This window comes from Chrysoperla carnea, chromosome 5 (assembly GCF_905475395.1).
Source record: "Chrysoperla carnea chromosome 5, inChrCarn1.1, whole genome shotgun sequence".
NCBI lineage: Eukaryota > Metazoa > Arthropoda > Insecta > Neuroptera > Chrysopidae > Chrysoperla > Chrysoperla carnea.
The window spans coordinates 20,530,830-20,544,248 of NC_058341.1; the positions used below are offsets into that span (position 1 = coordinate 20,530,830).

A 13,419-nucleotide genomic window follows, 5' to 3' on the forward strand; every position below is an offset into this window, starting at 1 on the left:
ATCGGTTGGCGTGATAATGAGTTATTCGTCCATTTTTCGCGCACATACTTAATTCAAATTTAAGATTTATATGGTTTTCTCATGGATGCCATTGTCAGAACTGGGCCAAATTGAATTGGGACCACACGGGAAGCACCAGAATTCAAATAGAATAAAAATAATCAAAATCGGTTCACCCAGTCGAAAGTTCTGAGGTAACAAACATTAAAAAAATACAGTTGAATTGAGAACCTCCTCATTTTTTGTTTGAAGTCGGTTAAAAACAAGAATGCAAGTGTAAAATTTAATGCATAAATATTACTATGGATACATGGTATATTCAAGGTACATTAGGTTGTTAGATTTAAGGTATAACACTTTGTGTATTTGAAATTTTATCTCCTTTACATTTAACGTTATGTCTAAAATTGACAATTAGTCTTCAGCCTACCTGCATTTTCATAAAATAGACTCATTTCATTACAGAGACTGTCTAGTAAATAGCAATACCTGCTGAGGAACTATAGAATATTCAAGGTACTACATGTTACCCCTACATACAGCATGTCTCGTAACATATAATTCGAATCATACAGAGATAAGAGTATAAATTTCTAAACAGAAAAGTCCTTAGGGATTTTTCGATGTGATGTGCCATTAACAAGACAATCTTTATAATCATGTTTTACTGTAAAAGAGATATTTATACTGTTAACAATCAAAAGAGAAACAGCAATCATTATAGCATAGCATGTCTATCTCTTACAATACATGATGAAGTCTGTACGCTCTGTTCTCTGTAGCCAATTCAATTCAGTTAGAATCGTTACTAGTCGAGTTAGTTTGAATCCCCAAGAGTCTATACTTAAAGTCAATGTTTTATCGTCTTATTAAATCTGTTATCTTATTCTTTGTTCAAAGTAAGAGCTATCAATATAAAAATAAGAAACGTGTGATTGTATAAAAATCCTGTATATTCTGAGATAATAGTACAAAGAAATGGATACTTCTAATCCGGAACCGCTCAAAATAATACCGGGTTCGTCATATAAATGTTAGATTTAAAAAAAATTTCGAAATATTATGAATATTAAAATTTTAACATTTATTTTCAGTTATAAAGATGATCGATCCTCTAATTAAATATCAAAATTTAAGGTCGATTTCTGGCCGAAGCCGATTAATCCTTTTAAAGCTCTAAGAAATTTTCAAGATTGGCTACAAAGCCTTTCTTCGGCGGAAAGTTTCGTCGAAGAGGGTTTTTTTTTCCAAATTAGGCCGAAGTCAAAACTTCGATTGGATACTATATACAGGCCACTTAGTTCTCGAATATCATTGTTTCATATTTGTGAATAATTCCTTTCAACTGTACGACTTTTTTGTGAAAAATACGCAAATTTTTTGTAAAAAAACATAATTCTTCAAGGGCCATTTGCCGCCATTTCTCTCAAAATGTGCAAAAGCGAATGTCATTCTTTTTAAGGACGTTCCTCGGAGACAATGTCTCATCTTCTCCGACCTAAAGTCAGTCGACGTCAAAGCCCTCCTGCTGTTCTTAAACAGCTCCAAATGGTTCATGGAGTAGTGACCGGAGATGCGCCAACTCTTTTACGGTATCACAACGGACCCTATGGTCTAAGTGTGTCCCACCCCAGGACAGCCACTCTAACCTAACCTAACCTAACCTTACCTATGTAACAAGGATAATTTTCTTAAGGTTAATTTGGTAAACTAATATTCATTAGTTAAAAGCAGCATATCAAATATTTTCCTACAAAGAAAATGAAATGAAAGGCACATTTGTATTTTTTCTTCTATAAGTGATTTTCTCAAAACCTTTAGGCATCCATATTTGAAAATTTAAATCGAAAGTCTCAAATATTTTCATCGTTTACGGTCTTAAATAAAAATGATTTATTATTTCCAATTATTCCAAAAACGGTTAATATTTATTTTATAAATATTCAAATTGAATAACAAACGAAGTTACAAGGATTTAAAAATTTTTAAAACCAGATTTATTAAGTACGGACATTGGGGAGTTATAAGAATTCCGTTTTTTCATCGTTGATTAAGGAACAATAAAAATTGCCTTATAACTTAAACAGATTTTTATTTATTTTCTAACAAATGTGAAAATGTTACTTGGATTACTATGGTTCTACGATACTTCCCCACAACTGGAAGTTCTGTGAAAGTATATTGGTTAAAAATTCTGGAATTTCAAATAAAATAAGGTAATTATAATGATGGCCTCCTCAACGTAGCTCTAATATTTATTTGTTAATCATATTTAAATTATTTACTATTGTTTTATTTTAAAAAATGTGTTTTTTAACAATAATAAAAACAATTGTTGTTATTTATTTTGTAATAAATGCAACGAACCGTTACTTATTACAAACAAAACAACAGTAAAACTTCTTCTTAACTGTATACCACGATTATAATTATCTTAATGATGGATGATCTGTTAGAAATGGGCGAAATAAGGTGAAATTAATATCGCTTTAAATAATAAAGTTTTCTCTACAGAAAAATGTTTGAATATCTATATTTATTAAGTTTAATTTAGGCAATTTTATTTATTTTAAAAGAAATTTATACGTATTCAGGCGTTTCGATACCAAAACAAAAGTGTAACCAAAAAAATGCAATAGGAAATACAGTGCAACCTTAATATAACGAACCTCAATATAACGAATTCCTCGATTTAACGAATTTTTCGCAATCCCCTTGAATTGCCCATAAGAGTCAATATAAAATATACCTCTACATTACGAATATTTTTTGCGAACAGCCTCTATATAACGAATTTTCAACTACATAAAAAATTTAAATACCTCTATATAACGAAATTCGTCAATTCAAAACCTTTATATAACGTATAAAGTCCCACCAATATATGACAGTTAGTATACTCCATAGTATGTAATTCATGTCGCGAGAGGTTCCGACACTTTTTTCCTCTTTATAACGAATTTTAGACCAACTTAACCTCAATATAACAAACCTCAGTTTAACGAATTACTTGATATAACGAATATTTACTGGTTCCCTTCAGATTCGTTATATCGAGGTTGCACTGTATTCATGTATTTTTTATATTTTTAATTCATTGTTTACACCGTTATAACAAAGTAAAAAATATAAATACTGCTTAAAATTGCTGTATTTAAGTTTTAAAAAAATATTTAAAATACATTATAATTTTGAGATATTTAAACGCAGTTTTATGGCGCTCTCTGTTGATGACGTATAAGTACGTGATAATGTATAATTTACACTTAAAAAAAATGAATTTACAACACAGAATTTACACTCGTTATTATTAAGTTTTCTAATAAAAAGCCGTAGAATAGTATAATTTAATGAAATACCATATAAAATGTAAGTAATTAACACCATACAGTATGTCAACAAATTTGACAAGCCCGTACTATGATGTCACGTTTGTATAAAAATTTGAATTTCCGTTTTATTAATTAATTTTACATAATTAAAAAGATATTAATTACTAAAATAATGGTTTAGTTGAAATGTCCAGTCATTAAAGTTACGGAAGAAAAATATTTGAACCAAATTTAAATACGCCTTCCATATAATTTTCAAGTCGATTCTCTGTACGGTTTACGAAAAATTAATTATTAAAAACAGCCTTTTTTAAATGGTAATGTATAAGAAGTCGTAATAAATGTTTTCGATTCCAGAAAATTTGACTAGTTTATATTTTGGAATACGTAAGTCAGCAATCCAAATGGATCCGATTTTTGAAATATTTGGAACATAATATCCATAGAAAATTATTTTTATCAAAATCGGAAACAAGTAAATTTTATCGTTTTTCTCAAATTTTTCTAAAGGGATACCCCTTAAAAAATCGAATAAATTCGAAAAAATAATTTTTGTCTCCCATTTTGACAATACCTTGGATTTAAGCTAATTTTGACCCAGCAAAAACAATGCTGTTGGTTAAAATTCGATGTGATTTATGGTTTTCGTGATATTACTCCCACATAAGGAAAATTTCGAATCGAGTGTTCAATGTTAGCGGCTAGTATTTTATATAAGAGAAACTAGTGAAATACTGTAAGTGAAGTTTAGTTTTGCTACTAGCTTAGCTTATCTTAGCTTAGAGAGATCAGTGTTGCAACAAACAAGAGTGGTTCATTAACCTCAAAATCTTTGAAACAAATAACATAATAATAATATACAATAGAATTACAAAACATGACTATTGTATAGTACTGTAGTACTGTGATCTGTGATCACTGACACTCTGGGTTTTATAGTTCATATACAAATTATAAATATTTGAACATATATTGCAATTAGTTCAGGCACTAGTACTGGTTCGGCAGACGCTGAAAAGTTTGTTCGAACTTTCGACTTGACTAACAGAGATTACATATACAAATTTTAAAGAAAATCAGTTGGAGGGTGTTTTTGAAAACGCCAAAACCATAAAAATCGATTGTGCAAGTTAATGTTAATTTACGCTAACTTATTTTCTGACAATCTTTTAAAAAATATAACTGTTGACTTCTTAAGGTAGTACTATCGGTAATAGACTATACATTCAGAATTTAATGAAACTTGGCATAAGTGTCCATTATTATATCATAATTAACCAGTTAAATTTTTAGTGGCCTTCAAAGAATTGAAAATCTGAACGTCCAGTTTTGTGAAATAAAATAAAATCTGTGATTTCCCATAATGATCAATGTTAAAATATCTTTTTTTCAGTTCCCTAAAAATTTAACTGGTTAATTAAGATATAATAGTGGGCAACTATGCCAATTTTGATTAAATTCTGATTTCAAAGTCTATTACCTAATAACAATGTACTACCTTAACATACTCCAGAATAATTTCTCCAAATTTTAAGACAGTGGTGTTTGTTTTTCTGTAGCACCTGCCTCAACAACCTCAATGGTGAATAGATTCAAAATACTTTTAAGGAGCTTTCGATTTATTTTGACTAGACAAGTTCACTTATCAGAGATTTGTCGTGACTTTATGCACTCGTATATATTTCGAGTAAACCTTCCACTAAGTGAAGTAAACCTTTCAATCTCCAGCTGCTAGCGCCTGGATTAATTGTATATACAAAACTAACTTATGAACGGACTGACATATAGCACTAGTGCAGTGAGTTGATTGTGATGATGAGCATATTAACATAACAATACAAAATTCATATTTTAACATTTATATTATGAAAATGACAAATTATAAATTTGTATCAGATCATCTCAACTGTAAATGAATTATAAATGTATTATTTATTATGAGGCCGCTGTTACACGATGCAAATAATATTGTCCAACTGCAACGTTGAACATATTAATGGCTGCCCTCCCGTTAACGGAAAAGGTAGTTAATGTCGATCGTCAGAAAAAAATATTAAAGGTAGAATAAAGCATCGATGGACAATCTGCGTTAGGACACACATTCCAACAGTTGGTATCGAAAGAAGCATACGCCGACCGATAGATTCTTCAAAAACTGATTCTAAAGATTACGTAGCGACTACAACACAGATCGTTTACAACAATATCGCCCATACAGCCTCTTTAGGGGATAAATGATGGCTCATTGAAAATGGGCTTTCAAGATGAACATAACGAATTTTGAAATAAAAATTTTAATTCCTAATCTTGAACCATTTGCAAGTAATTTGAGGGTTGCCGAACTTTTTCTCATGACTGTAGATCATATCATTTTTAAAATATTTTCTCGCTTCCCAATATTATATCAGTTTAAGATCACATATATTTTAACTTAAACAAGTGAAAACTAACAATTGACTGATTTAATTGTTGAAATACCATGTATAGACAGTATTGATTACTCTGTCACATTACACATACATACATGTCACACATAATTGATATTCCCATATAATACATACTATACAATTTGCAATCTCACGGGTAAACAGTGATGTTTACGAAAAAAATGTTGCAAACAAAAGGAACATTTTTTATATTTAAATTTTTGTTCTATCTCTAACGGTTTACAAGATAGATCCTATGCACCCAAGACCCAATTGACCTATGTTGCTCATTTACAAACTCGACCTCACTATTTACGTCCTAAGCACGCTACAAAAATTTCAGCTTGATATCTCTTTTCGTTTTTGAATAATCGTGATGACAGGCAGACAGACAGACGACATATTTACAGACAACCTGAAATAGACTAATTGGGTGATTTTATGAACACCTATACCAAAATTTTGTTAATGGCATCAATATTTTTAAGCGTTACAAACTTGGGACTAAACTTAGTATACCTTGGTATATTTCATATACATGGTATAAAGATCATAGTAAAATAATAATGTATTTTATCTTTTGTTGTCAAAGTTGGTAAAACTGAATGTCATTTTCTTTGTTATCTATAAGGTCTATATGCAAATTAATATTTTTCATTCGCTAGACATGAATAATTTTTCTTAAAAATAAAATTTTAAATATATGTTGTTTGTAATAAATGACATCATTTGTTATATAGACTTGCGGTCTTGTCAGGTCGAACGGTGTCAAAAGATTGAATAAATTCGATAAATATTTTAAAATCTATTGAAAATATGATAAAAATTAACATATGAGACTAAACATTGATTAAATCTTCAAAGAAAACTAGTCAGCCGTAGATCTCTATAAGTAAGGTCATATTTACCCCTCATCCAATGCTTTTTTTTATACCCTGTATATATGTAATATATATCAGGGTATATTAAGTTTAGTCCCAAGTTTGTAACGCTTAAAAATATTGATGCTACGAACTTTTTGGTATAAGTGTTAATAAAATCACCTAATTAGTCCATTTCCGGGAATCTGTCTGTCTGTCAACACGATAACTCAAAATGGAATGAGATATCAAGATGAAATTTTTATAGCGTGCTCAGGACGTAAAAAGTGAGGCTAATTCCGTAAAAAAGCAAGATATTTCATTTGGGTCTTGGGTACGTAGAACCCATCTTGTAAACCGTTAGAATTATAGAAAAGCATTTCTTTGCACCACTAACATTTCTGATATCTTGTGTAATTCACTCACAAATCGTGAGACTATTGTAGTCATCCTGTATATTTAAGTGTATTTAAATTGTCAATTGAATTGATAATAATTTTAGCATATTGACATAGCTAATAATAAAACATAATATATGAATGTTATCAAATAACAAATAAAAAATACAAATATTATGTTATCAATAATATAATAATTAATAAATAATATACAATAAATAATATTGCAATGCACTAGGAGATAGTAATAAGTTAATCTCAATCAATATATGTTATAAATGTGAAAGTAAGGTTGTTTGTTTGATTGTGACACTTTCACGTAAAAACTACTTAATGGATTTGATTGAAACTTTAGATCAAACATCAGGCTAACACATGAGCTATAATTTAAAAAAGATATATTTAAAAACAATTAATTAATTAATTAAATTTTTTTTTGAACCATAAATTAAAGGTTTCTGCATAAATGGTAAACGTCAAAATGTATAAAAATGATAAAAATACAATATTGGATAATCCTGATGTCGAATTGGCCATGTTACCCATAAAAATGTAAAACTAGATTTGAAACCATGACTAAATTTGAAATTCAAATTAAAATTAATTTAAAAACAAAGAAGTGATGAGCAATCAAAGATTACATTCAAAGGTTGCCCATCTCTATCTAGAAAAACAAAATTTTATATGTAATCTCTATGAAAATACTCACGTATGACGTCACTAGTGGATATCTTCCTCTTTGTTTAATTATTCAACTTCACTTTTCTATTCCTGAAGTGAGAACTTTTCATCTGAATTGATAAAAAAAATTTAGTCCGATCCCCTATTCATGACCATCTGTTCTGATATACTCAATGAATTATGACTATTTTACATTTTATAAAGTAAAATGTAAAATAATCATAAAAGTAAATGCTATAACACGATGGTTTTTATCAGTCTTTATTATTAAACTCGGTGAAGCGGGCGGGTATCAAGCTAGTGTTTACATAAAGTATTGTTTTTTCAGTAGACCAGTTCTTAGGCCAAAAAGTGGTTCGGAACTCTGATCTAGACGCAACAAATTATTAATTTTATCAAGTGGTCATAGTGTTCAACAAATTATAGCTTAAATATGCCGTTATCATGCTCATTTGAAAACGCAGCACTTTTGAAAAAAGTCGTAGAGAGATGTTTGGTAGACTCGAGAAAAGGAAAGCCACTCACGAAGTTACAAGTATGTATTATTCATCTAACAAAGCACCCTTTCTGCTCCACGGTCCTAATTATTGAAAAACAAAAGAATTAATTCAAATAATAATTTTACTGTCATACAAAAATTTTGTCGAAAATAAAATGCCAGAGCAAATAAATCCAAAACCGATAAAAGTAATCGAAGAAACACCACAAGAACTATCCGATGAAGATAAACAATTAAAAGAATTATTAGATTTATGTGTACAACGTTTACAGGATCCAGATGAATCCTTATACCATCAATCCTTAGAAATATTACGCACACAAATACGTGCTTCAACAACGTCGATGACCTCCGTACCAAAACCATTAAAATTTATGCGTATCCATTATGAAACATTACAGCGTGTATTTGATAAAATCACTGATAAGAATACAAAACGTTTATGTGCCGATATATTATCAGTGTTATCAATGACAATGGGTGAGAATCGTGAATGTTTGAAGTATAATTTATTGGCTGCACCCGTGGATATTGCACAATGGGGACATGAGTATGTACGTCATTTAGCTGGAGAAATTGCTGGCGAATGGAATGAATTACCTGATTATAGTCCAGAAAGTGAATACATACGCCATAGGTTGGTCGAAAACTAAAAATTTGCATGTCTAATCTCTAATTTACTTCAAATTGTAATAGTCACACAAATTCTGATAGTCTTAAAGCCAGCGTTCGTTTTTAAAAATTATTTACAGCTAACCAAATGAATTTTTAACTGATTATAGTTCAGAGGGGCTAACTACCAAACAAAATCTGGATTCCAACATTTACATTTGAAGCCATTTTGATTGTCGAGAATAGATATATTAGCCCGTCATTTTATTTTTTAGATTAGTAGCATTAGCCGAACAAATTATTCCATACAACATGGCACATAATGTCGAATTCGAAGCATGTGACTTACTCATGGAAATTGAACATTTGGAACTACTATTTAAATATGTGGACGAAAATGTTTACGAACGAGTTTGCTTATATTTACATTCTTGTGTTCCATATACAATCTCAGACGATACAGATTCGAATTCTACATCATTAATGAAAACAATTCTGCAATTATTTCTAAAATTTAAACAATATCCACAAGCTTTACGTGTGGCAATCCAATACAATGATCGCAAATTAATTGAACAAATATTTAATGAATGTTCAGATCAATTAATTAAAAAACAACTAGCTTTTATTTTGGCACGGAATCATATTTTTATTGAGTTGCCGGAATCAACGGAGAATTATGATGATTTAATGGATATTATGTCCAATGCACATTTGAATCATCATTTCATCAATTTAGGACGAGAATTGGATATTATGGAACCAAAAACTCCAGAAGATGTTTATAAATCACATTTAGATTCATTTACGTCCAATTATACATCAGCACGAAGTTCGCCGTTTGGAGGTGTAAGTGGCCATATTGATTCTGCACGACAAAATTTAGCGGCAAGTTTTGTTAATGGGTTTGTAAATGCTGGTTAGTATTCAAAAATCCACACTCCACGTACATTCCACTTCTTTGATGGAATTTAAACTTGGATACTGTTTTCCCAATAAATTTTTACAGTCACAAGTCAATTTGATTATAATTTTTAATAAATTTTTTGAACTAGGTTTTGGTCAAGATAAATTATTAATGACTGACGGAAACAAATGGTTATTTAAAAACAAAGAGCATGGCATGATGAGTGCCACGGCTTCCCTAGGTTTAATTTTGCTCTGGAATGTAGACGGTGGTTTAACCCCAATTGATAAATATTTATACTCTTCCGAGGATTACATTAAATCTGGAGCATTATTAGCTTGTGGGATTGTTAATTGTGGTGTCCGAAACGAATGCGATCCTGCTTTGGCTTTACTCTCCGATTACGTGCTAAACGAAGTTCCTGGCGTGATGCGTTTAGGTGCAATTTTGGGCTTAGGTTTAGCATATGCAGGTTCTAATCGCCAAGATGTACTCACAATTATACAACAAGTTTTCAGTGATTCGAAATCAACAATGGAAATTATTGGAGTTGCAAGTATTGCTTGTGGAATGATTGCGGTTGGATCATGCAATAGTGACGTTACTGCAACGATCACTCAAACATTAATGGAAAAATCTGAAATGGATTTAAAAAATACGTATGCAAGATTTTTACCATTAGGTTTAGGTTTAATCCATTTAGGTCGACAAGATAAAGCAGTTGAAGCATTAATGGCCGCGTTAGAAGTGATTCATGAACCATTTAAATCAATGGCTACTACTCTGGTTGAAGTATGTGCATTTGCTGGAACTGGAAATGTTTTAAAAGTTCAAAAATTGTTACATATTTGTTCGGAGCATTATGAGAGTACCTCTGAAGAAAATGGAAGTGGTGCCGCGAGTACTGCTTATGAAAAAGAGAAGCCATCAAAAGAAAAAATGGAAAAACAACAGCAAGAAAAAGAGGAAAAAGAACATAAAGATTTGAGTAGCAAACAAGCTATAGCAGTTTTAGGTATTGCATTAATAAGTATGGGCGAAGATATAGGCAGCGAAATGGCGTTTCGTACATTCGGTCATTTACTTCGTTATTGTGAACCTGTTATACGTCGTTCAGTTCCACTTGCGCTTGGTTTAATATCAATTTCAAATCCAAAATTACCAATTTTAGATACACTTAGTAAATTTTCACATGATAGCGATCCCGAAGTAGCACATAATGCAATTTTTGCAATGGGTTTAATTGGTGCCGGTACAAACAACGCATGCTTAGCTGCTATGTTACGTCAGCTAGCTCAGTATCATGCAAAAGATCCAAATAATTTGTTTATGGTACGTTTAGCACAAGGTTTGGCTCATCTAGGTAAAGGAACGCTTACGCTAAGTCCATATCATAGTGATCGTCAATTATTAAATCCCGTGGCTGTAGCAGGGATTTTATCGACTTTAATAGCATTTTTGGATGTGAAAAATATAATTTTGGGTAAATCACATTATTTACTGTATTCATTGGTCGCTGCAATGCAACCACGTATGTTGGTGACGTTCGATGAAGATTTAAATCCATTGCCAGTACCCGTACGAGTAGGTATGGCTGTGGATATTGTTGGACAAGCTGGGCGTCCAAAAACTATAACTGGATTTCAAACTCATACAACACCTGTGCTGTTAGGTTACGGAGAACGTGCTGAGCTTGCTACTGAAGAATATGCTCCATTGACACCAATTTTAGAGGGGTTTGTTATTTTGAAAAAAATTAATCCTGAAATTATTGTATCTTAAAATATTCAAGTTGAAAATAAATATATATTCTTGTTTTGTTTTCTATATCGAAAATTCTAAATAAAAATTTATTTTTTTTTTTTTTATCTCCAATTTCGATGAAACTTAGTATATAAGGTAATTTTGACCCAAAAAATACAAAAATTGGGTGTATTTGATGACTGGGCGAATAGTTTTCGCGATATGGGCTAAAATCCATCCAAAAATTGCGAGATCTCAGAAACTCTGCATCCAATCATAAAATTAACCACATTTTTATACTTTTTGGATCGAAATTATTCCATCCACCGAGATCATCAAATTTCAAACAAACATTTTTTTTTGCGTTTTTCTCGAATTTTTCAAAAAGGTACCCCTTAACTACGTTTCTCGAAATGTAGCTGCTCGAATTTTTTAAGTGAAGCTCACCAAAGGAACACCCTCCCCCCCTTCCCCATCATATATCCAAACTTCTTTCGGCCTCAAATTAATATTTTTCCAAAATCATTAATTTGATTGGATTAATAAAAATGTACAAAAAAATATGAATCGAAATCACAGGTCCGAAAATGCACTCCTTTTAATAAACTTACCAAAAATAATTGAATTTGAATGAAACATATTTGGGTACAAACCTGTAAATAAAAAAAACAGAAATTAATAATTTTAAAATTAATTTTTAACATAAAAAATTCTACCAACTGTTCTTTTTTGAAATATATGAAAATTTTGAAAAGTTAGTTGAAAATAATTTATGAACATAAAAATCCAAAATACCCATCCTATAACTTGGAGGCTATACAAATGCCCCCAAGTTATCAAAATACTTGGATAAACGATACAATTATTTGGTGTGATTTACTCTTTTTGTCAACTTCCATTGGCATTTTATATTTTAAGTTAATACATAAATGACTTGAAGTACGGTTTTTTCGGAGTACTAAGTATAATATTATTCTGAATATGAACATAAAAGCTTGGATTAGTGATATAAGCTGACGATGAAGTAAGGGGCGTGAAGGCATTGAATTAAAAAAAAATATATAAGAAAAAAATAAGTTGTTATCAAATAGATGTAACATTTTCCAACTAAAATGTAAGGTTACAGTTACATATTTCCAAATAACAAATAATATAAGGGTATCCTTTTGTTATAATATGAGGGTTCTTTGTAAATATATACAAGAAAATATACGGTTTTACTTTCAACTATAATATATACCTAAACAGGTTGTATTTTTTAAAAGTGTATATAGAATATATCAAAACTTATCTAACCAGAGATACTTACCAATGTTACACATTTTTATGAAAACACACCCAAAAGTTTATGTATTATTACCATTAGAATTTTAAAAGGTTGTACATTACCTAAGAGATTTGAACCACCTCCTAATGGGTTCTTTGCTAAAGACAGATACCATCGTGGTAAGCATCGCGTTTACCATCGATATCACTGATTTACCAGGCCGGTTGAATTTTTAGTTAAGTCATCCAAAACGTACCAAACGTGTCTAAGACGATTTTAGAAAAATTTTATATATTATTTCTCGAGTTTAAATAAACTCACTGTTTAAAAATGAACCACTTTGAAAAAAACAAGCTAAAAAAATAATATTAAGATTTAATTTTGTTCATTATGTTATTTGTATATCATATCTGTAATAAAATTGCCTATGAACAGAAAGAAAATAAATTACCATTGATATTTTGTATCATTTATATATTACTAGATTGATACCCGCCCGCTTCATTGAGCTTAAAAGTAAAAACCACCGCTTTATAGCCTCCACCCTCCCTTGATATACAGAGTTTTCAATTTTGTAAAATAGTCATAATTCATTGAGTATATCAGAATAGTTGGCCATGATTTGTTTGACATTTACTATTTTACAGAATTATTTAATTTATGGTGCAAAATGATAATCATAAATCTGCTCCAT

The 13,419-nt window shown here is 30.4% G+C and overlaps 1 protein-coding gene across 1 annotated transcript; it reads left to right on the forward strand.

Annotated features, from left to right (window-relative positions):
- Window positions 1–8,351: 8,351 nt before the first annotated feature.
- LOC123301035 (26S proteasome non-ATPase regulatory subunit 2-like) lies at window positions 8,352–11,497 on the forward strand. The gene is made up of 3 exons (XM_044883763.1): window positions 8,352–8,833; window positions 9,084–9,727; window positions 9,864–11,497. Exons 1-3 carry the CDS (start codon window positions 8,352–8,354, stop codon window positions 11,495–11,497), a joined length of 2,760 nt encoding a protein of 919 aa, XP_044739698.1.
- The last annotated feature ends 1,922 nt before the right edge of the window (window positions 11,498–13,419 follow it).